Raw genomic sequence first — 24,353 nt, 5'->3', positions numbered from 1 at the left:
AATTAGGAATTCACCGTACAGAAAAGATCAAGTGATTATGTGGCTGGAGGTATATTAGATGGTCATTAAATACCAATTTTATTGCAGGCCAATGGAGTACAACCCCAAACATTAGGCATTCACCGGACAGAAAAGGCCTTTTATGCCGCTGTATTTACATAAGACAGGGACCATTGTTTGTTTTGTGTGGTGGCGGATATGTGTGGGCTGGCATGAGGAAATTCAATTAAATGTGGTCATCACAAGTGTTGAATTCATCCGAGATCCAGGCCTCATAAATTTTTTGAATTTGAGCTAGGCGAGTGCGCTTATCGTTCGCGATTCTCCCTGCTGTGCTGAACGTCCTTTCGGACAGGACACTCAACGAGGGGCAAGCCAAGAGTTCCATGGAAAATTGTGCCAGCTCTGGCCACAGGTCAAGCCTGCACACCCAGTAGTCCAGGGGTTCCTCGCTTCTCAGAGCGTCCACATTAGCTGTTAACTCGATGTAGTCGGACACCTGTCTGTGTAAGCGTTCCCTGAGGCTGGATCCTGAGAGTGGCTGTTGATAGGTTGGCTGCAAGAATGATCTCATATCCGAAGTGACCAACACATCTTCAAACCGCCCTCTTCTTGCATGCGCTGTTGGATTGGTACCCACAACTGTTTCTCTGTGGGTGGAAATTCCTCTGCCAGGGCCCGCAACAGCAGAATGCAGCATCTCTCGCAGCAAGGCCTGGAAATGCTGCATTCTGTCAGCCCTCTGTGATGCTGGTAACATGTCCACCATTTTGTGTTTGTACCGGGGGTATAAGTATGTTGCCACACAGTACTGTTCCTTTCCCTTTATGCTTTTTATACAGGGGTCCCTCTTCAAACACTGGAGCATGAAGGCCCCCATTTTCACTAAATTGGAGGCGGTGCCACTGCCTTCACCCTGAGGCTAATCCCGCCTGCCCTCACTAGCCAGTAACAATAGCCCCCCAAAAGTGTCAGTAACCAGATCCCTCCCCCTAAAGGGTTAATCTCCTGGAGCACAAAGGGGTCCTCTTACCACATGTTGCTTTCATTTATACACTGAGCAGATGGCAGATCTCCTTTCCCTGTTGTGCGCTGGTTCAACTCTGCCTTCTCCAGCTCTGCTGAGTGAGGGAGTGTCTGCCAAGTACAGGGACAGGGAGAAGTGCACACAGCCCAGGCACTGTTATCAGCTGCTGGGGAGGACCTGGCTTTAATCATTTACCTACAGTCCCTGGCTGTCTGTAATCTGACCTTGCAGGCTGCGTGCTTCTGCGTCCTCCGTCCTTCAACACAGAGGACGGACCTGCCTAGCAACCTGATTTTAAGCAGAGGTAAAAGTAGGCAGTAGAGGGAACTAAACTGTTGAATTAAGGGGTAATTGAATACACAGTGAAAAGTTTAAATAGGGCCACCAAGGAGATATTAATCACCACAATCCAATACTCAAAAAAATAAAATAAATGACAGTTATCCTTTAAGCTCCGGCCTGTGCACCTGCCTGACCCCTACCACCCCTGAGGAATGGCCTGCCTCTTCCTCTGTCTGTCATTTTCAAAATGACCCTGTGACAAAGTCCCTATAGAAGAGCAGTATTTGTGGAAGCAGGTATATTAATCTCCTCTATCAGTATTTTGTGGAAACAGGTACAGTGGGATGCGAAAGTTTGGGCAACCTTGTTAATTGTCATGATTTTCCTGTATAAATCGTTGGTTGTTACGATAAAAATTGTCAGTTAAATATATCATATAGGAGACAAACACAGTGATATTTGAGAAGTGAAATGAAGTTTATTGGATTTACAGAAAGTGTGCTAATTATTGGAACTCATATTGGCTTGGTAAGCTCAGTGACCCCTGACCTACATACACAGGTGAATCCAATTATGAGAAAGAGTATTTAAGGGTGTCAATTGTAAGTTTCCCTCCTCTTTTAATTTTCTCTGAAGAGTAGCAACATGGGGGTCTCAAAACAACTCTTAAATGACCTGAAGACACAGATTGTTCACCATCATGGTTTAGGGGAAGGATACAGAAAGCTGTCTCAGAGATTTCAGCCGTCTGTTTCCATAGTTAGGAACATATTGAGGAAATGGAAGACCACAGGCTCAGTTCAAGTTAAGGCTCGAAGTGGCAGACCAAGAAAAATCTCGGATAGACAGAAGCGACGAATGGTGAGAACAGTCAGAGTCAACCCACAGACCAGCACCAAAGACCTACAACATCATCTTGCTGCAGATGGAGTCACTGTGCATCGTTCAACCATTCGGCGCACTTTACACAAGGAGATGCCGTATGCGAGAGTGATGCAGAGGAAACCTTTTTCGCCGCCCACAGCACAAAAAGTGCTGCTTGAGGTGGGATAAAGCACATTTGGGCAAGCCAACTTCATTTTGGAATAAGTCGCTGTGGACTGATGAAACTAAAATTGAGTTATTTGGCCATAACAAGGGGAGTTATGCATGGAGGAAAAAGAACACAGCATTCCAAGAAAAACACCTGCTACCTACAGTAAAATATGGTGGTGGTTCCATCATGCTGTGGGGCTGTGTGGCCAGTGCAGGGACTGGGAATCTTGTCAAAGTTGAGGGACGCATGGATTCGACTTAGTATCAGCAGATTCTGGAGACCAATGTCAAGGAATCAGTGACAAAGCTGAAGCTGTGCCAGGGCTGGATCTTTGAACAAGACAACGACCCTAAACACTGCTCACAATCCACTAAGGCATTTATGCAGAGGAAAAAGAACAACATTCTGGAATGGCCATCTCAGTCCCCAGACCTGAATATAATTGAAAATCTGTGGTGTGACTTAAAGAGAGCTGTCCATGCTCGGAAGCCATCAAACCTGAATGAACTACAGATGTTTTGTAAAGAGGAATGGTCCAAAATACCTTCAACCAGAATCCAGACTCTCATAGGAAGCGTTTAGAGGCTGCAATTTCTGCAAAAGGAGGATCTACTAAATATTGATTTCATTTCTTTTTTGTGGTGCCCAAATTTATGCACCTGCCTAATTTTGTTTAAACAATTATAGCACACTTTCTGTAAATCCAATAAACTTCATTTCACTTCTCAAATATCACTGTGTGTGTCTCCTATATGATATATTTAACTGACATTTTTTATCATAACAACCAACGATTTATACAGGAAAATCATGACGATTAACAAGGTTGCCCAAACTTTCGCATCCCACTGTATATAGAACCCCTTAATGAGTATTTGCCGGAAGCTGGTAAATCAAACCCCTTAATCAATATTTGTGGAAGCCGGTGTATTGCAGGCCTCAATCAATATTTGGTGGAAGCTGGTATATCAATCCCCTCTATCAGTATTTTATGGAAGCAGGTATATGGAACTCCTTAATGAGTATTTGCTTGAAGACAGCATATCAAACCCCATAATCAATATTTGATGGAAGCCAGTGTATCGCAGGCCGCAATCAATATTTGGTGGAAGCCGTTTGCGGTCTGATACTACAAGTTTTGGGGTGTTCATTTTTTTAATACTGTATATACCTGTTTCCAAAAAATACTGATAGAGGGGATTGACATACTGTCAATCCCCTCTATCAGTATTTTTTGGAAACAGGTATATACAGTATAAAAAAAATGAACACCCCAAAACTTGTAGTATCAGACCGCAATTTCACCACAATTACACAATTAAGGATGAACGGATTTCCTTATGTATAAAAGAACGTAAACACCCTAAAATCTGTAATATCAAACTGCAATTTCCCCCCAATGACACGGTTGACGATTAACAGATTTACTTATGTATAATAAAACGTGAGTACCCTAAAATCTGTAGTATCAGGCCACAATTTCACCCCAATTACACAATTTGGGATTAAAGGATATATTTATGTATAATAGAACTTGTTGTACCACATTGAGGACTACTAACACCCCCATCACCACTGCCACCAACCCCACCCTTTCCAGTTCGACATGTTACAACTGCATTACCACACGGCCTGATCAAAAGCCCAAATATGAGGAAGCATAGTATGTGATGAAACCAGAGAACATTTCACTGTAAAGGAACCACCATTTGTAGTAACTCTCCTCCTGCAAGTAGTGAATGGTGCAAGTAAGACCCAGAAACCAGAGCTGTGAATAGAGTATTAATGTTCAAGTTGTTTATGGACTGTGAGTGAATGACAAATGTCAATATGTTATCGTGTTCACATTTATATTTGTTTCTCACCAGGTACATGCTGTCTGGTTTCTGTAGTGCACTACCAATCTGTAAGCATTAGTATCTCATAGTCCCCTCAGCAGCTGGAAACATGAGCTTCCTGGTTGGGTAATTCTGTAAGGTCAGTGGTCATCAAGAAAAGGCTGGAGGTAGTTGGTGTGAGTTGTGCCATGTAAATGAAGGAGACTGAGTGGTTTTGTAACATACCCATACTAAAATAGTGATAGTTATGACAAATGTTACATTTGGTGTAATTGACACAATCAAATCCCTGCAGTTCAGATATGGAGACTGAAAGTAGTGTATCCGGATCATCACCATGACAACAGCCTTAGCCAATGTTCCAAGTTTAATTGCCAGAATGCACAGCTTATCAGTTGGGCTGCGTGGGTGCTGGCTGCAGCCTGACTGTATTAGAATACTGCTGCACACCAGACTAACATTGCTTTTAATTTACTGGAAGGTGATGCCTATGCAGGGCCAGCGCTTCCATATAGGCAAGGGGGGAATTGGCCCCGGGCCCCCAAGTCCTTAGGGGCCCCCGAGCCCACCACCCGACACCGGCCGGACCCGAGCCTTTTTTTTTTTTGTGTGAGGCCTAGCCCTGGTGGGGGCCTCGCTCTGGGAAGGGGGCCCGCGGTGGCGGCGGCAGGTCACAGGGCGATGAACGCTCCATAGTCATCTGTATCGCCGTCCTAAGGACAACTATACAGATGGCTGTGCTGTGGGGCAGGGGAGGGAGAGGCGTCTCCCTTCCCTGTTCCTCTGATAGGCTGCCGGCACAAGGCCCGCAGCCTATCAGAGGCCAGTGCAGGATGACGCCTGAGCCGTACAGCGCGGGACAAAGGCCGGAAGAGGCCTGCATCGCATCGCTGTGTGATGGAGGTAAGTATTGTGTTGTTTTTTTTTTAATACCGGACTGTTACTGCCACATGGGGGGAGCGGTAGGAACTTGATACTGGCACATGGGGGTGGGGGGTTTGGCACTTGATACTGGCACATGGGGGGGTTGGTACTTGATACTGGCACATGGGGGGGTTGGAACTTGATACGGGCACATGGGGGGTTTGGCACTTGATACTTGCACATGGCGGGGTTTAGCACTTGATACTGGCACATGGGGGGGTTTGGAACTTGATACTGGCACATGGCGGGGTTGGCACTTGATACTGGCACATGGGGGAAGAGAGGCACTTGTTACTGGCACATGGGGGGCATGGAGAAGCACTTGTTACTAGCACATGGGGGGCATAGAGAGGCACTTGATACTGGCACATGGGGGGTGGAAGAGAGGCACTTGATACTGGCACAATATTATGGGGCACAATGGGGGCTTCTACTGAGGCCACAAAGAAGGAGTATTTTATATGGGGGGCTCTGTGTGGTACTAGTATTATCTGGGGCATTATCTGTTTCTGCAGTATAGTATTGGGGAGCACAGTGGCACAGTATTGGGGGTAGTAGGATGATTTGTCCAGAAGATGGGAGGATTATGGAAAAGTAGTAAACTAAGATTTATTTTTTTGTTGTTGTCAAACTGCAGAGACGGAAAATGGTAACAAAATGGTGGTCTGGTCTGAAGGTCTGAAAGGAGAAGACGAGGACAGAGAACATCTACATCAAAGAAGACGTCACTGGATGTAAGAGGTATGGGGCGCTGTATTTCTGTAGTGATGGGGGGGACGTTAAAGTTGAGTAAGTGTCATGTGGGGGGGGGTTATTGTTTTTCACCCCAGGGCCCCATTTCACCTAGAACCGGCCCTGTGCCTATGCAGAAGTGTTTGTCTTGACACAAGGTCTGAGAATGAGCTAAGGACATATCTTCCAGGGTTTGGAGCTCCTGTATGTTTATACATCTACATCTATGCAAGAAGTATTACACCAGAAGTCAGAAGAAGGGTAAAACTCTACAGCAATTTGAAGTGGGGCTCCATAGTCTCTGGAAGAGACTTACCCACAAAACAGAGATTGGTATGCTGCAGAACCAGAGCCTGCTCACATGTTAAGCCTCATTTACACGTCAGTGTTTCCCCGACGTGTGCTGTATGTGTTCTCCACTGAAAGCACGCGTCCCCATTCATTTTAATGTGTGTATTCAGACATCAGTGCTTTAGCACGGTCCGTGGGTCAGTGTTTTTAGCATGGATGCATGCTCTATTTTGTCCGTGTTCACGGATCCATCGCATCCATTATAGTCTATGGGTCCGTGAAAACCACAGATGCAACAAAGATGCCATCTGTGTTGCATCCATGTTTCACAGATCATTGGGAAGAGATACTTTAAAAATTATTTTTCAGCTGTTCAGTGTCAGTGAAACACGGATGCAACACAGACAGCAAACAATGGACACACGGACCCAACACGGATCCTTCACGGACAGCTTCACGGATGCATCACTAACCACCTGCTCACGGATTTGAGAATGAGGCTTTAAAGAACCATGTTATTTCTGGTCTCCAGTCTTATGAAAATGACCCTGAAGGACTACGTCTACATGAAAGGATCGACTTCACTAATGGATGTTGTAAGAAAGGCCAATATCCAGGAAGAGAAACGTTTTCTTGTACTTTGTGCCTCATTGAAAGGAAGAACTGTGTTAGAAACATCCCATATGTTTCACCAAACTCAGTAGAGGCTGTTTTAAAGGACGTGGCTAAAGAAGTAAGGGCTGTATGAGAGGAAATAGCCACTTATTGTGTAAAGTCCAACCCTTCCCAAATCTGCCTGCAAGACATTGGATGTGCAGGAGAGTAAACTGCCTGGTCACCTAACATGGGAGTGCCATAAGGTTATGTCAACTACTGTAGTTGAATGCCAATTATTAAATTCTGCTAAAGCTAACAGCCAGAAGAAAGTCATCAACTGTATTTATGGGAGCAATAAAAAGTGCTGGCCTCCAGTGCACATGAAACTGTGAAATGGCTTAAAGGGGTTGTCATTTCAGCAAGGGGCATTTATCATGTAGAGAAAGTTAATACAATCCACTTACTAATATATTATTATCCATATTGCCTCCTTTGCTGGCTGGATTAATTTTTCCATCACATTATACATTTCTCGTTTCTACGGTTACGATCACCCTACAAATCCATCAGTGGTGGCCGTGCTTGCACACTATAGGAAGGAGTGCTAGTCTCTCTGGCGGCTGGGACCGTGGGATCTCACATAGGCTGTTGCTTTTTTCTATAACATACAAGCATGATGAAAAATGAATCCTGACAGCAAAGGAAGCAATATGGATAATAATACATTAGTAAGTGGCTTGTATTAACTTTCTCTACATGATAAATGCCCTTTGATGAAGTGACCATGGAAACGAGAAATGTATAATGTAATGAAAAAATTAATCCAGCCAGCAAAGGAAGCAATATGAATAATAACAATACAATAGTAAGAGCCTTGTATTAACTTTCTCTACATAATATATGCTATTTGCTGAAGTGATATAACCCCTTCAATGCTTGTCAGGGACATGGTTTCATCAATTGCAATGATAGCAGGGATGATATCTTTGTTCATTACACAACCATTGTGAGAAATAATCCAAAAAAGTTACTGCACATTGTGGGTGATAGAAAGACAGTTGAATTTGATGTGGTGGAGAGACCCAAGTGTGCTGTGGTTGTCAATTTTACAGGCCCTGGTGGTGTACCAGTGAGGGGAAGCTAAACTGCACCTAACAGATATAGGTTTCATAGGCATTTCAATAAAGGAGAGTGAGTGGTGTTAGTGTACATGCTAGAAAAGCTTTCATGTCCGAGCAGTCCATTCAAAGTGTGTGCTCTTGTCCAGCCATGTATAAGCATCGAGCTGGTTAGAATGCTGGAGTGCAAAGTAACAAAGATGCTGGAACAACTTTTGAAGGTGCATCATTTGGCTTATCTGTGGGTGACTTCTCAATTGTCCAATATTGGGGAAAGAAAAGAGCAGCTATAGTACCAGTGGCTGCCATTAATATGGAACACAGTCTGGAAAAGGCTCCTTGTTCAGCCAAAGCTCTCTCAAAATTATTTAACAACTGTGTGAGGTCCTGGACAAAAGCTGATGCTGAAGACTACACTCATTTTACCCTGGGGAAGCTTCAAGGTGGTCCCTATGATATATGTTAATGTAATGCTATTGTGTATATATATATATTCGTTTTTCAACGGGTACTTACAGGCTGGGTGCATTAATACACCACCAAGCTGTCAGCATTAGTACCTAAAAGGCCCCTCAACAGCTTCAGACACAGGTTCTCTGACTGGCAAATTCTTACAGCAAGAAGGGCCTGGAAGTAATTTGTGTGTGGAGTGCCATTTTAAAGAGAGAGACTAAGAATGGCCCTGTAATATACCCTCTAATACCAATTCAATCGTTTTGGATGAGCTCTTACATGACTCTTAGGTGACTAACTATTAAACTTTGTGCATTTGTTTAAGTGACAATAACCACACTGTGTTTTGTGCCTTTGCAATAAATATTCCTGCTTGCAGGGAAATGTGTCTTTAACATTCCAGTCGGGCTTAATTCATGACAGAAGGTCTGAATTATAAAGTCTGGTCAGGTGAATTGTGGGGTATAGTCTGGGGATCAAAATTTTTCGGTTCTGGAATAATTTTGGGGTCTGGCCTAGAATAATAAAAAACAGTATCATCCCCATCAAAGTCCCTAGAAAATATTTTTAAAGGTTGTCAACTATGCAAAAAATGAACTTGAATCACTTACCATATCTGTGTCAGACACTGGGCCAAAACTGGTGACATATATTTCTGTCTTAACTTCTGTCACTGAATCTAAAAGCAACAACATAGTCCGACCTATTAATAATTGGCTAAATAACCACACAAAACATTACATAACATAAGACAAATAAATACAACAGTAATTGTAAAATCATTCCTTGATTTTTACAAGTACCAGAAACAATTGTTTTACAGAAATTGTTGTCAAGTTCTTTTTTTTAAAACTTTTTTATTAGACCTTTTTCACATGAATGATACGGATTGTGTTAGGATATGTTCAGGAAAAAACTGATGGTTTTGCACGCAAGCTCAGTCAGTCTTGTCTGCGTTTGCGTTCAGCGTTTCAGTTTTTCCACGTGGGTGCAAAATTACTGAATAGTTACAAACTACATCTCTTAGCAACCATCAGTGGAAAACGCATTACATCCGGATGCAATCCATTTTTCATGCAAAACCCATTCACTTCTATCGAAGCAGAACTGCGTGAAAAACGCAGAATATAGAACATTTTTCCTGAATGCAGAAATATGTGAAGATTACTTTCATGTACATAGACCCACTAAAATGAATGGGTCAGGATTCAGCGTGATTGCTATGCGTTCACACATCAGACCCGGACAGATATTTCACTTGTGTGAAAGAGGCCTTTTGGTTGCTGTCATGCTTGCACTGGCCTCTGGTGCATCTGTCCAGCTGCAGGATTCCTAATAAAAGTTTTCCTCTGAGGGTAGGAGAAAAGGAGGAAGACAAGGTGGGCAGTATCAACACAGCCTCCTTCCTTCCAACTTGTAGAAGCTACAAAGAAGCCACTGCAGAGGTACTGTAAGTAGAGCTGAGAGTCTGCATCTGTGTGTGCTGTGCAGGAGATGTTGAGGGAAGGCCAAATATATTATTAATACTGCTGAATCATTGAAGGAAGAAGAAATGACCAAGAAGAGGATAAAACTATTAAGCATATTACTGATAAAAAAAATAAGGAAATTGACAAATTTCTTGGGGGTGCATAACACTGCCTTTGCATCCGTCTTACTGTAATAGGAAGGTTAATTAGTCTGTTAATTATTTTGGTGACATAAAGACATTTTTTGGGGTTCATAACACAGCCTTTGCATCTGTCTTACTATAAATAGGAATGTTAATCAGTCTTGTTAATTGTGTCGGTGACATAAAACATATATGAAAATATATATATGGGGGCACACTCAGACTCAAATGGGGGTACTAAATCCGCCAAATAGGTACAATGTATTAAAACAAACACATATGAACAATATCAATAAAATAGCGACAATACATAAAATAAAATAGGCCCTAACAGCCAAGACCCCTATATATCCTGTACTGACTGTATATCACTTGTGGAGCAAGTGTTCTGTCTCATGCACCAGTGTTTAGCCGCTCCTCAGACCGTCCAGCATAGAATTGATGACAGCTTAATGGTGAGTCCCATGTGCCAATGCACTATATATAAATAGCTGTTGCGCTATAGAGGAACATGCAACAATTCATCCACTGACATCAGTGGCTAGCCCGCTGTATAGGCTCAAACGCCAAACATAGTCCAGGGGGTAGAGAAGTTGATCAGGCATTTGTGTTTGAAGAAGTATTATATGAAAAATCCCATAAATAGAGAGATAGTAGCGAATGTGAAGAAACACTCACACACTGGTCTAAAAACCAAATCTAAAAAATATCCTAGACAGGAAATCAGAAGTGAGATGGCTACGTTCAAAAATAGTGTGGAACGAGACCTTAGGAAAATAAAAAGTCGCAAGTTAAGTGCCAATTTAAGTAATGATGAAATAAAGGCAATTAAAACATTGCAGGAAACTAATGATATTACCATCAGACCGGTGGATAAGGGGGGTGCTGTTGTCATACTTAATACAGAAGCATATGTGAACGAGTGTCTAAGACAACTAGAAGAGAAAAGCACCTATCAAAAATTAAAGGGTGATCCAACAGATATGTATTATAAAACACTGGAGAAATACTGCAACAAAGGTTTGGAAGCAGGCTTCCTTTCCACTCAGGAAGCTAGATTTATTTTGGATACAGATAAAAGAATTCCGACGTTCTATTGTATCCCCAAAATCCACAAAGATATGAAGTCGCCCCCTGGACGTCCAATAGTGTCAGGGATAGGCTCCATCTCTTGTAACCTATCGAAGTATATAGATCAGTGGTTGCAACCTTATGTTAGACGGATGCCATCCTATATCAGAGACACTACAGATATTATAAAATGTCTGGAAATGATAAAATGGGAAGAAAAGTGGATTTTGGGGACTCTAGACATCGGATCTCTGTATACAGTGATTAACCATACGCAGGGGGTGCAGGCGTTGCATGAACAACTGTCGGTAGATGACAATCTGCCTGGTGAGCAGTTGTTGTTTTTATTAGAAGGAGTAACACACATACTGACTCATAACTATTTTTCGTTTGAGCAGGAATTTTATGTTCAGCGTACTGGCACTGCCATGGGCACCAGATTCGCCTCCAGTTATGCCAATTTGTTTTTGGCACAGTGGAAAAGAGAGGTCATCATGCCCAAGCTGGGGATGAGTCTGGTGCTATGGCGCAGGTACATCGACAACATTTTGTTCGTCTGACGAGATACACCCGAGTCGTTGGATCTTTTTCTGAAATACATCAATACTAATGAGAGCAACCTAGTGTTTAGCCCCAATACAAGTAAAGAAAGGGTAGAATTTCTGGATTTGGAGATATGTGTTCAAGGGGACAAATTATGTTGTAACACATTCTTCAAACCAGTCACTAGGAATAGTTTCATTAGGTTTTCTAGCTGTCATTTACCACGCTGGCTTACTAATGTCCCTACCAGTCAATTCCGAAGATTGAAACGGAATTGTACTGAAGATAGTAAGTTTGAAAAGGAAGCAGAGAGTTTGAGACAACAGTTTCTAGAAAGGGACTATCCAGTGCAGGTAATAGACAATTCACTGCATAAGGTGAAAAAAATGGAAAGGAAGGAATTTTACTCCGATAGTGCCCCTCAACAACATGATGAAACCCTGAGAATGGTCTTACCATTTAACTCTCAGTATACGGCAATGTAAAAAATAATAAAGAGACATTGGGGCCATTTACTAAATTATAAATTGATAGGTCCCCTTCTAAGTGAGGCCCCAAAGACTACATATACGAGAGCAGGAAATTTGGCGGGTAAAGTAGCCCCAACCGTGAAAAGAATAAAAAATGAGGTTCAGAGTAAAAATAATTGGTTGGCAATAAAAGGCTCCTTTAGGTGTGGTAGATGCGCCAATTGTAAGATCACTACTTTCTCTAAGAAGACTACTCAGGCGGAGTCTGTATCCAACTCCTTCAGTTTGGATATACAGGAATGTTTGACATGTGACTCTACTGATGTTATATACTTGCTTGAATGCAAATGCAGAAAGCAGTATATAGGGAGAATTAAAAGAACCCTCAAAAAAAGGGTAGCGGAGCACATCTCAAACATCAAGAAGGGTTTGGATACACATTCCTTGTCAAGACATTTTAAATTGATGCACAATTGTGATCCCCCGGTCTAAGATTTATGGTGATTGAGAAAGTCAGGCAGTCTTGGAGAGGTGGGAATCACATAGCGCACATGTCTAGACAAGAATCACGAAGGATCTTCGAATTTGACACAATAATCCCAAGGGGCCTTAATGCCGAAATGGAGTTGTTTGGATTCCTGTGAGAATTGGGGGGTTGTCTGGTGGTGATGGAACATCGGAGTCTGGTCGTCTATCGACATTCCGATCTCCCCTCCCTATCAGATAGCTCCCCTTGTACATGTACCTCTCCGGGATCCAGGACGTTCCATTCCCTATGGGGCTCTTATGCGACACATTGGTGTGTAATTTGCGCTATTTTTTCCAATTCCAAATATGGTAGCACATTCATACGTTTTATTATTTTATGGATTTTAGCATATATATTATATATTGGATTGTTATGTGGTTTTTAGCATCTAATTGGGCACTGTAGAGTATATAGGCCCACTACACCTTAGGGTTTGAATATGTATGCCAATGTGGATATCCTACTCCAGTCCAGAGTTTTAGTAATGCAGAAGGAAGCGAAGCATTATGGGAGTATTAGTCCCCTATATAAGAGTGTGGAAAACGCTCACTCAGTTGGCCACTGAGGAAGAGGTACAGTACCTCGAAACACGTCTGGCGTAAGGAGTGAGCGTGTGTCTCATTAATCCAGCAGAGACAATATCTTGATAAATAAAGAAAGAAAATTGGGAATATTCAGATCCGGTGAAAGCCGTCCCTCACTAGTGACGTCACTTCAGCTTCATCCGGTTTCCAGAGTAACCAGGTCACGTGGGATGCCACGCATAGGTTCAGCACACCACGTGGGACGCCGCTGGTGTGCGGCCGCCTGGAACCAGCGATGCAGAGTCACAGTGAAGAAGGGTAAGACCCAGCTCCGGTCAGGAGTTTGTTTGATACTTGTGCATACACTGAGCACTGCTGCTGAGGCTTATTTCGAGCTGCTACAGGGAACTGGACGATGTTTGGCGTTTGAGCCTATACAGCGGGCTAGCCATTGATGTCAGTGGATGAATTGTTGCATGTTCCTCTATAGCGCAACAGCTATTTATATATAGTGCATTGGCACATGGGACTCACCATTAAGCTGTCATCAATTCTATGCTGGATGCTCTGAGGAGCAGCTATACACTGGTGCATGAGACGGAACACTTGCTCCACAAGTGATATACAGCCAGTACAGGATATATAGGGGACTTGGCTGTTAGGGCCTATTTTATTTTATTTTATGTATTGTCGCTATTTTATTGATATTGTTCATATGTGTATGTTTTAATAAATTGTACCTATTTGGCGGATTTAGTGCCCCCATTTGAGTCTGAGTGTGCCCCTATATATATTTTTTCATATACGTTCCTATCTGGGCCTGAGGGTGGGCCATTTAGGTGAGCACCTTATCCACCCAAGGTGAGAGGTTGAGCCGCTGGGATTTTCTATTCTATTGGTGACATAAAACAGACATTTTTTACATTTCATAACACCGCCTTTGCCTAAATTTTACTGTAATAGGAAAGGTAATCAGTCTGTTAATTGTTTTGGAAATATAAAGCCATTTTATGTGGTTCCAAAATCCATTGTTGCATCCGTCTTACTGTAATAGGAGAGTTATTCAGTCTGTTGATTGTGTCAGTGACATAAATCTACTTTTTAGGGGTTCATAACACCACCTTTGCATCCGACTTACTGTAATAGGAGGATTAATCAGTCTATTACTTGTGTCAGTGACATAAAACAATTTTTAAGTTAAAAAAGTCCACAGTTGCATCTGTCTTACTGAAATAGGAGAGTTTATCAGTCTGTTAATTGTGTTGATGACATAAAGCCATTTTTTGGGGTTCATAACACCACCTTTGCATCCATCTTACTTTAATAGGAGAGTTCATAAGTCTGTTAATTTTGTCGGTGACATGAATCTGTTTTTGGAAGTTCCAAAATCCTCAGTTGCATTTGTCTTACTGTAATAGGACAGTTAATCAATCTGTTAATTGCGTCGGTGATAAAGTCATACTTTGGGGCTCATAACACCACCTTTGCATTCATCTTACTGTAATGAGAGAGTTAATCAGTCTGTTAATTGTGTCTGTGACATAAAGCCTGTTTTGAGGTTCCAAAGTCCACCATTGCATCCGTCTTACTGCAATAAGAGAGTAAATCAGAATGTAATTTGTGTTGGTGACATAAAGGCATTTTTTTGGAGTTCATAACATCGCATTTGCATCCGTCTTACTGTAATAAAAGAGTTAATCAGTCTGCTAATTGTGTCGGTGACAAAAATAAATATTTTGGGTTTCATAACACATCCTTTGCATCCGTCTTACTGTAATAGGAGAGTTGATCAATCTGTTAATTGTGTAGGTGACAAAGCCTTTTAATTGGGGTTCATAACACCTCCTGTGCATCCGTCTTACTGTAAAAGGAGAGTTAATCAGTCAGTTAAATGTGTCAGTGACAAAAAGACAGTTTTTTGTGGTTCTATCGTCCACCATTAAGAGTTAATCAGTCTGTTTATTGTTTTAGTGATATAAAGCCATTTTTAAGGGTTTATAACACCACATTTGCATCCGTCTTACTGTAATAGGAAAGTTAATCAGTCTGTTAATTGTGTTGGAGACATAAAGCCATTGTTTAGGGTTCCAAAATCCACTGTTGCACCTATCTTACTGTAATAGGAGAGTTAATCAGTCTGTTAATTGTGTCTGTGACATAATGCCAATTTTGGGATTCATTGGGTTCCAACATCCACTGTTGCTCCTATCTTACTGTAATAGGAGAGTTAATAAGACTGTTAATTGTGTCGGTGACATAATGCCATTTTTTGGGGTTTATAACACTGCCTATTAATCTGTCTTACTGTAATAGGAGAGTTAATCAGTCTGTTACTTGTGTTGGTAACATGAAACCATTTTTGGGGGTTCCCAAGTCCACCATTGCATCCATATTACTGTAATAGAAAAGTTACTCAGTCTGTTAATTCTGTCGGTGACAAAGCCATTTTTTGGGGTACATAACACCATTGCATCCGTCTTACTGTAATAGGAGAGTTAATCAGTATTTTAATTGTGCCGGTAACATAAAGCCATTTTTGGGGTTCATAACAATGCAATTTCATCCGTCGTACTGTAATAGAAGAGGTAATCAGTCTGCTGATTGTGTTGGAAATCATTTTTGCGGGTTCTGAAGTCCACTGTTGCATCCATGTAACTGTAATAGGAAATTTAATTAGTCTGTTAATTGTGTCCGAGACATAAAGCCATTTTTTGCATCCGTCTTACAGTAATAGGAAATTTGATCAGTCTGTTAGTCGTGTAGGTGACAAAAAGTCATTTTTTGGGGTTCCAAAGTCCACCGTTGCATCAATCTTACTGTAATAGGAGAGTTGATCAGTCTGTTAATTGTGTAGGTAACAAAAGGCATAACACTGCCTTTGCATCATTCTTACTGTAATAGGAGGGTTAATTAGTCTGTTAATTTTGCCAGTGACATAAAACCATATTTTGGGGTTCATAAACACTGCCTTTTCATCAGTCTTATGGTAATAGGAAAGTTAATCAGTATTGTTAATTGTGTCAGTGATATAAAGCCATTTTTTTTACGTTCATAACACCACCTTTGCTTCCATCTTACTGTACTAGAAAAGGTAATCAGTCTGTTAATTGTTTTGGAAATATAAAGCGATTTTATGTGATTCCAAAATCCACTGTTGCATCTGTCTTACTGTAATTGTAGGAAGAGGTTGCTGTGAGGAGCAGGGACAGACTGTTAGGGACACCAAACGCTAGCTAATAGGGCCACAAAAGTCCTTTAAAGGACTGGTATAGGTGTGCTATCGATAGGTGTGACTTACTGAGGGGTGTAATATATTTATAATATACTTTCTAACATAGAAAGTATATTATAGTGCATTTATATTGTGCAGCAGTTGTGTGTAGTTTTGCTCCATTACTGCAGCCACACAGAGTGACAAACGCTATTGGAACAAATAATTTCTACTGGTGTGATATACCAGTTGCCCCCCCAAAAAAAATTATTGGCGCAGGGGTGTGATTTACTAATTATATACTTTCTATATAGTGCATTTGGGTAGTGCAGCATTTGTTCGCAGTTTTGCTGCGTTACCGCAGCTACACAGAGTGACAAACGCTATTGCAACAAATAATTTCTACTGGTGTGATATAACCGCTGCCCCCCCCCCAAAAAAAAATTATTGGCGCAGGGGTGTGATTTACTAATTATATACTTTCTATATAGTGCATTTGGGTAGTGCAGCATTTGTTTGCGGTTTTGCTGCGTTACCTCAGCTACACAGAGCGACAAACGCTATTGAAACAAATAATTTCTACTGGTGTGATATACCAGTTGCCCCCCAAAAAAACTAATTGAAGCAAGAGTGTTATATTTCAATTATATACTTTCTATATAGTACATTTGGGTAGTGCAGCATTTGTTTGCGGTTTTGCTGCGTTACCTCAGCTACACAGAGTGACAAACGCTATTGGAACAAATAATTTCTACTGGTGTGATATGTGACACAATAGGGGTCATGGGAATGATGTAAAAAGGAGGGGGTGATGTGCCATGGAGGGGGAGAAATGTGACACGGGGGGAGAAATGTGATATGGATTGGGAGAAATGTAAAATGGAGGGGGAGAAATGTGACATGGGGGCTGATGTGATATAGGGGGGTGATTTGACATGAAGGGGGAGAAATGTGACATGGGGCATGATGGCTGACATAGGGGGCTTATGGCTGACATGGGGGCATGATGGCTGACATGGGGGGCATGATGGCTGACATGGGGGACATGATGGCTGACATGGGGGACATGATTGCTGACATGGGGGGCATGATGGCTGACATGGGGGCATGATGGATGGGGACTGATGGCTGACATGGGGGGCTGATCTGAGGCATTGGGGGTCAGATCTGAGGTCTGATTAACATTGGGGGTCTGATTGCTGGTCTGACCTGAGGTTTAATGGAAAATATTTTTTTCCTATTATCCTCCTCTAAAACCTAGGTGCGTCTTATGGGCCGGTGTTTTAGAGGGCGAAAAATACGGTCCTCAAACCAGCGATTGTCTGAAGCAGAGAGAAGATACCAGGACCACACAGAGGAGAAGCCAGCTGCTGCAGACGGGACCAGGGCCAGGTGAGCTGCGAAGGGGGGCGGGGGGGCCCCAAAATGTAGCTTCGCTTGTGTTGTCAAAAAACCCTTGCACCAGCCCTGATCCTCTCTATCTGCACCCTATTCACTCTCTGCTGTGTGAACCCCCAAAGACACCACCACCGCCACCATATCCCATCCGCTCGAGTCAGAGGAATTATTTTGCCATACATTCCAAGACCTTACCGATGCGCAGCCATTCTTGGCATCGGATCAGGAAGAGGAGGTATCAATGGTCGCCACCCAGCAGTCTGATGACAGTGCCTAGATCAGCCCAAGGAGGGTGGTCCCCGCTGTTACTGCCTACTCTGAGATCTCTAATCTCAGTGGCGGTGAAGGTTACGATGATGATGTGTCGATGGATGTCACGTGGGTGCTCACAAGAGAGGAAGACGAGGGGAGTTCAGAGGGGGAGACGGAGCAGCAGATAGAGAGGAGAAGGAGGAGAAGCAGGCAGGACTCGCAGTGCACAGGAGGCAAAAAGCAGACTGCTAGTGTATCTGGAACGAGCCATCCACCATGCATGGTCACATCTGGTGCTCCCAGGACACCAGCACAGGGCTTAGCAATGTGTTTTTTTTTTAACGTGTCCGCTGCTGACAATAGTGTTGCCATCTGCAGCCTGTGCTGTCAACGTATAAGTCGCAGTAAGCCCAACACTCACCTAGGGACGACCGCCTTAAGAAGGCACCTGGCCTCCCATCACTGAGCCCAGTGGGAGAAACGCGGTCAGAACCCACAAAGCCACACTCCCGGCGATCCACGTCCTACCTCTTCTCCTTCTCCTCTCTTCTCCCATTTGTCCTCCACTCCACCTTCCACCGTGCCACCGTCATGTTCATCTGGCAAAAGGCAGGCATCCGTGGCCCAAATGTTCAAGCGAAAAGAGATGATGACGCCGAATAACCCTCTTGCCTAACGGCTGACCGCTGGCTTGTCGGAACTGCTAGCCCGCCAACTACTGCCATATAAACTGGTTGACTCAGAGGCTTTTAGAAAATTTGTGGCCATTGGAACACCGCAATGGAAGATCCCCAGAAGGAAATATTTCTCCCAGAATGGCATCCCAGAGTTATATGGCCACGTTCAGCGGCAAGTGAATGTATCTCTGGCACACAGTGTCGGTGTCAAGATACATCTGACCACAGACATGTGGTCTAGCAAACACGGGCAGGGAAGGTACATAATTTTTACTGCCCACTGGGTGAACCTTCTGACGGCCGTCAAGCATGCATTCCGTGGCACCCGTGTGGATTTGTTGTTACCGCCATGGATTGCATGCAGGCCTGCCTCTTCTCCTCTTACTCCATCCTCCGTCTCCTCCTCGGCTGACTCCGCTTTTTCAACTGCTACCGCCTCTTCCGCTGCGCCCCCCAAGCTCCCCAGAACCTATTTGACGTGCCAGGTGAGACATTGCCATGCTGTGCTGCAGCTGTTATGCCTGGAAGCCAGGAGCCACATTGGTCCTGCACAATTGTGTAGGTGACAAAGCCTTTTATTTGGGGTTCACAACACCTCCTGTGCATCCGTCTTACTGTAAAAGGAGAGTTAATCAGTCAGTTAAATGTGTCAGTGACAAAAAGACAGTTTTTCAGGTTCTATCGTCCACATTTAATCCTTCTTACTGTAATAGGAGAGTTAATCAATCTGTTAATTGTGTCGGTGATAAAGTCATATTTTGGGGTTCATAACACCACCTTTGCATTCATCTTACTGTAATGAGAGAGTTAATCAGTCTGTTAATTGTGTCTGACATAAATCCTGTTTTGAGGTTCCAAAGTCCACCATTGCATCCGTCTTACTGCAATAGGAGAGTTAATTAGTCTGTTACTTTTGTCAGTGACATAAAGCCATTTTTTGGGGTTTATAACACTGTATTTGCATCCGTCTTACTGTAATAGGAGAGTTAATCAGTCTGCTAATTGTGTCGTGACATAAAGCCATTTTTTGGGTGATGTGAAACCATTTTTGGGAGTTCCAAGTCCACAGTTGCATCCATCTTATTGTAATAGGATAGTTAATCAGTCTGTTAATTGTGTCCATGGTAAACAGAAATATTTTGGGTTTCATAACACAGCCTTTGCTTCCGTCTTAATGTAATAGGAGAGTTGATCTGTCTGTTAATTGTGTACATAGTTACATAGTTAATATGGTTGAAAAAAGACATAAGTCCATCAAATTCAACCAAGGGATAGGTGGGGATGCGAATGCCAGAAGGAAATGAGACTACATGTTTTCATAAGCATTAATGTTGTTTACTTTTAAGAATTCATCTAAACCCTTTATAAAACTGTCCACTGTTTATTCTGTGGCTATGTCCTGAGGAAATCTATTCCACAGATATATATTCATATATTTGTATAGGTTAATCTCTTAGACGTTGTAACAATGGCAGTTGGCAGCCACCAGCGTGCAGCGCATCCTGCTATATACCTGAGTCAAACTGCACACAAGGCTCCTCCTCTCCGCTGCAGGCTCCGGACCCGCTTTCCTGCACTGTCGCAGGCGGTCACAGCTTCAGTTGAACTTTGTAGCAGCCGCACGCGTCCTGTTTTTTTTAAGGGTTCGTGCACGCCCCTGATTCCGCCTTCTCTCCAATCCCAGCCAGGCACCACCTTTATAAGGGCTTCCCTCTTCCGGTGAATCCTGAGCAATATTGTAGTTTTCTACAGCGAAGGTTTCAGCTTGTTTTTCCTGTGTTATCCTGCTTCCGACCTTAGCCTGTATCCTGAGCTCGTCTCTGCCTGATCCTCCTGTACCTTGCTGCTCCAAAGTGTATGATTGGATTGTCGACCACACCTCTGTCTGCTGTTCAGCTTGTTACACTTGCTGCACCTGAGCTATTCAGCTCTGCTGTTCTAACAGCCCCAGCTTTGCTTAATCACCAACTCAGCCCTGCTTCATCTGAATCTGGTGCTGCGCTTCTTCCATCCAGTGACAGCTCGCTCCACCTGCCTGTATCCCCAGTGCTTGCACCGGGGCGTTGCTGCCACTTAGCCGGGACCATTCTTGCAGTAGCGACCTGGTGTCTCTCCTGCAGCTAAGACCAGCTTCCACATCCTGGAGCGGGATAAAGGTTGAAGACCAGGGGATTGGGGAACACTTAGATTCCGCTCCCAAGTTTGGCCCAAAGCCAAACCGGTAAGTGGCACAGCGGGTCCACACCCATTGGAACGTTACAGACGTCTCTTCTCAAGACTAAATAAATTCAATTCTTTTAATCGTTCTTCATAACTAAGACCCTCATTGCCTCTTATCAGTTTAGTCGCTCTCCTATGTACTTTTTCCAGCTGCAGTGCGTCCTTTCTATGGACTATTGCCCAGAACTAAACTGCATATTCCAGATGAGGTCGCACCAACGCTTTGTAAAGTGGTAGTATTACATACCTGCCCGCGAGTCAATGCCTTGTTTAACACATGACAATATCCTGGTGGCCTTAGAAGCAGCTGATTGACATTGTATGCTGTTATTCAATCTATGATCTACAAGGACACCCAAATTCTTCTCTACAAGTGACTCCCCCAGTGTTACATCCCCTAGGACAGTGATGGCTGACCTTGGCACTCCAGCTGTGGTGAAACTACGACTCCCAGCATGCTCCATTTATTTCTATAGAGTTCTGAGAGCAGCCAAGCAAGGGGGGCATCTTGGGAGTTGTCGTTTTACCACAGCTGGAGTGCCAAGGTTAGCCATCACTGCCCTAGGACATATGATGCACAGAGATTACTACCAAGATGAATAACTTTACATTTATCTACATTTAACCTCATTAACCAAGTTGATGCCCAATCACTCAGAGTGTTCAAGTCAGCTTGTAGTATATGGAAATCTTCCATAGACTGTACAGTACTACATAGCTTAGTGTCATCTGCAAAAATAGAAATGGTGCTATTAATCCTGTCCTTGATATCATTAATAAATAAATTTAATAATAGAGGACCCAGCACTGAACCTTGGGGTACACCACTTATAACCCGGGACCATTCTAAATAGGAATCATTTACCACAACTCTCTGGACATGGTCCTTCAACCAGTTTTCAATCAAATTACACACTATACTTTCCAAGCCTATAGACCTTACTTTACCTATTAAACGTCTATGACTATGAGGGACAGTATCAAAAGCCTTTGCAAAATCCAGAAACACTACATCCACAGCTGCCCCTCTTTCCAGGTTACCCACCTCCTCATAAAAACAAATCAGGGTTAGTATGACAACTTCTGTCCTTGGTAAACCCATGTTGGTTATAACTTATAATATAATTTACAGTCACATACTCCTGTATATAGTCCCTTAAGAGTCCTTCAAACATTTTTCCCACAACAGAAGTTAAACTAACTGGTCTATAATCACCTGTGGAGGACCTAGATACTTTTTTGAATATTTTATATCGGTGACATAGAGCCTTTTTGGGGGGTTCATAACACCTCCTGTGCATCCGTCTTACTGTAAAAAGAGAGTTAATCAGTCAGTTAATTGTGTCAGTAACAAAAAGCCATTTTTTGGGGTTCCAAAGTGCACCTTTTATCCTTCTTACTGTAATAGGAGAGTTAATCAGTCTGTCTATTGTGTTGGTGATATAAGGCCATTTTTAGGGGTTTATAACACCGCATTTGCATCCGTCTCACTGTAATAGGAAAGTTAATCAGTCTGTTAATTGTGTTGGAGACATAAAGCTATTTTTTTAAGTTCATAACACCATTTTGCATCCATCTTACAGTAATAGGAAAGTTAATCAGTCTGTTAATGGTCTCGGTGACATAAATCCATTTTTTTGGGTTCCAACATCCACTGTTGCTCCTATCTTACTGTAATAGGAGAGTTAATAAGACTGTTAATTGTGTCGGTGACATAAAGCCATTTTTTGGGGTTTATAACCCTGCCTATCAATCCGTCTTACTGTAATAGGAGAGTTAATCAGTCTGTTACTTGTTTTGGTAACCTGAAACCATTTTGGGGGGTTCCCAATTCCACTGTTGCATCCATCTTACTGTAATAGAAAAGTTAATCAGTTTTTAAATTGTGAAGGTTACATAAACCTATATTTTGAGGTTCATAACACTGCCTTTGTATCTGTCTTACTGTAATAGAAGAGTTAATCAGCATTTTAATTGTGTCGGTGACATTTAGCCATTTTTTGGGGTTCATAACAATGCCATTTCATCCGTCTTACTGTAGTAGAAGAGGTAATTAGTCTGTTAATTGTGTTGGAAACATGAGACCATTTTTGGGGGTTCTGAAGTCCACTGTCGGATCCGTCCTGCCGTTAGTTCACGTGTGCCCCCGGACTACCGCTCCATCCCCATTAACTATATTGGGGGCGGGGCGGAGTTCCGGCAGCAACACGGCAGCGCACACCGAGAGGCGGCCAGACTAAAAGTACTGCATGCAGTACTTTTAGTTCGGCTGCTTCTTGGTGTGCGCTGCCGTGCTGCCCCCGGAACTCTGCCCCCACACGTGAACTAGCAGCAGGACGGATCCGACAGTCTCTTCACCCTCTCGAACAGCCTGCCGGAGTCCCCTGCCACTAGTGTGAAAGTACCCTAAGTGTAATAGGAAAATTAATTAGGATTCACAGGAACACCACTTCTTCTAAAACATAACCTTTAATGATAGATATACTCTTAAAAAGCCAATGCACCCTTATTACAAATGAAAAGAAAAATTAAAAAATTAAAAAATTAAAAACCTCATGCGAGATAACTATTCCATTAACAGATAAATGCAGAAAGATTGGCAAACACGTACTAGGCCTTGATTGAGGGCAATCTCCCTAGTTCTGGCCCTATTTCTGTCGCCCTGCCTGCAAACGGAATAGCCGCCCCGATAGGGGTGATCCCGTGTCTCGTGCCCCCTGATAACCCTTAGATGACCCTGACACGGAAAAAAAAATTCCAACTATGTGGAATAGGGCCCTAGGTGAGGACCTAAACTAGTCTAAATATCAAGATAACAAACAAGTACCATGCCCCAGGTGGGGTGACAAGAACCACCCAATAAAGAATATAAAAATAGTAATAGTGCAACAGAATGGAAAGAAGTGTCCCTAAAAAATTTCCTAATTGGTCCCTACGCATTTGGCCTAGTTGATAACCGGCTGCTCAGGGGACATACCAAACTAAAAGATCTCTATCACCAAAAATAGTCACCAGAACACAGAAGAAATATAAAAATCAAAGGTTTTGATTTTTATGATTTTTTGATACCCAGATCATCAATAATGTCAGAGATGACCAATAGAATGCACTGCTGAATGTATTATAGCTATAGTTACAGTCCAAAAAGGTGTACCGTATTTTTCGTCCTATAAGACGCACCGGCCCATAAGACGCACCTAGGTTTTTGAGGAGGAAAATAGGGAAATTTTTTTTTTAACCAAATGGTGTGCTTTTGGTGGGTTTTGAACTAATGGTGGTCTGTGTATGACACTACTATGGGGGATCTGTGGATTGCACTGTTATAGGGGGATCTGTGGGTGGCACGGTTATGGGGGATCTGTGGGTGGCACTGTTATAGGGGGATCTGTGGTTGGCACTGTTATGGGGGGATCTGAGGGGGCCACTGTTATGGGGGGATCTGTGGATGGCACTGTTATGGGGGGGTGATCTGTGGATGGCACTGTTATGGAGGGGGATCTGTGGATGGCACTGTTATGGGGGGTGGTTCTGTGGATAGCACTGCTATA

The 24,353-nt window shown here is 42.9% G+C and overlaps 1 protein-coding gene across 4 annotated transcripts in view; it reads right to left on the bottom strand.

The window, feature by feature from the left end:
• The window catches only part of GABRA3 (gamma-aminobutyric acid type A receptor subunit alpha3), a 487,939-nt gene that overhangs the window by 258,715 nt on the left and 204,871 nt on the right, over nucleotides 1-24,353 (bottom strand). For 3 of the 4 annotated variants that reach the window (XM_040405233.1, XM_040405237.1, XM_040405235.1), the window contains one exon: nucleotides 8,910-9,001. In XM_040405233.1, coding sequence (XP_040261167.1) covers nucleotides 8,910-9,001 — 92 coding nt within the window. The remainder of the gene's footprint in view (nucleotides 1-8,909; nucleotides 9,002-24,353) is intronic. The other variant, XM_040405234.1, reaches the window with a different exon arrangement.

The sequence above is a fragment of the Bufo bufo genome, chromosome 8, assembly GCF_905171765.1.
Source record: "Bufo bufo chromosome 8, aBufBuf1.1, whole genome shotgun sequence".
NCBI lineage: Eukaryota > Metazoa > Chordata > Amphibia > Anura > Bufonidae > Bufo > Bufo bufo.
The sequence above is the reverse complement of the archived record's forward strand: the minus strand, read 5'-3'. Positions and strand labels throughout refer to the sequence as shown.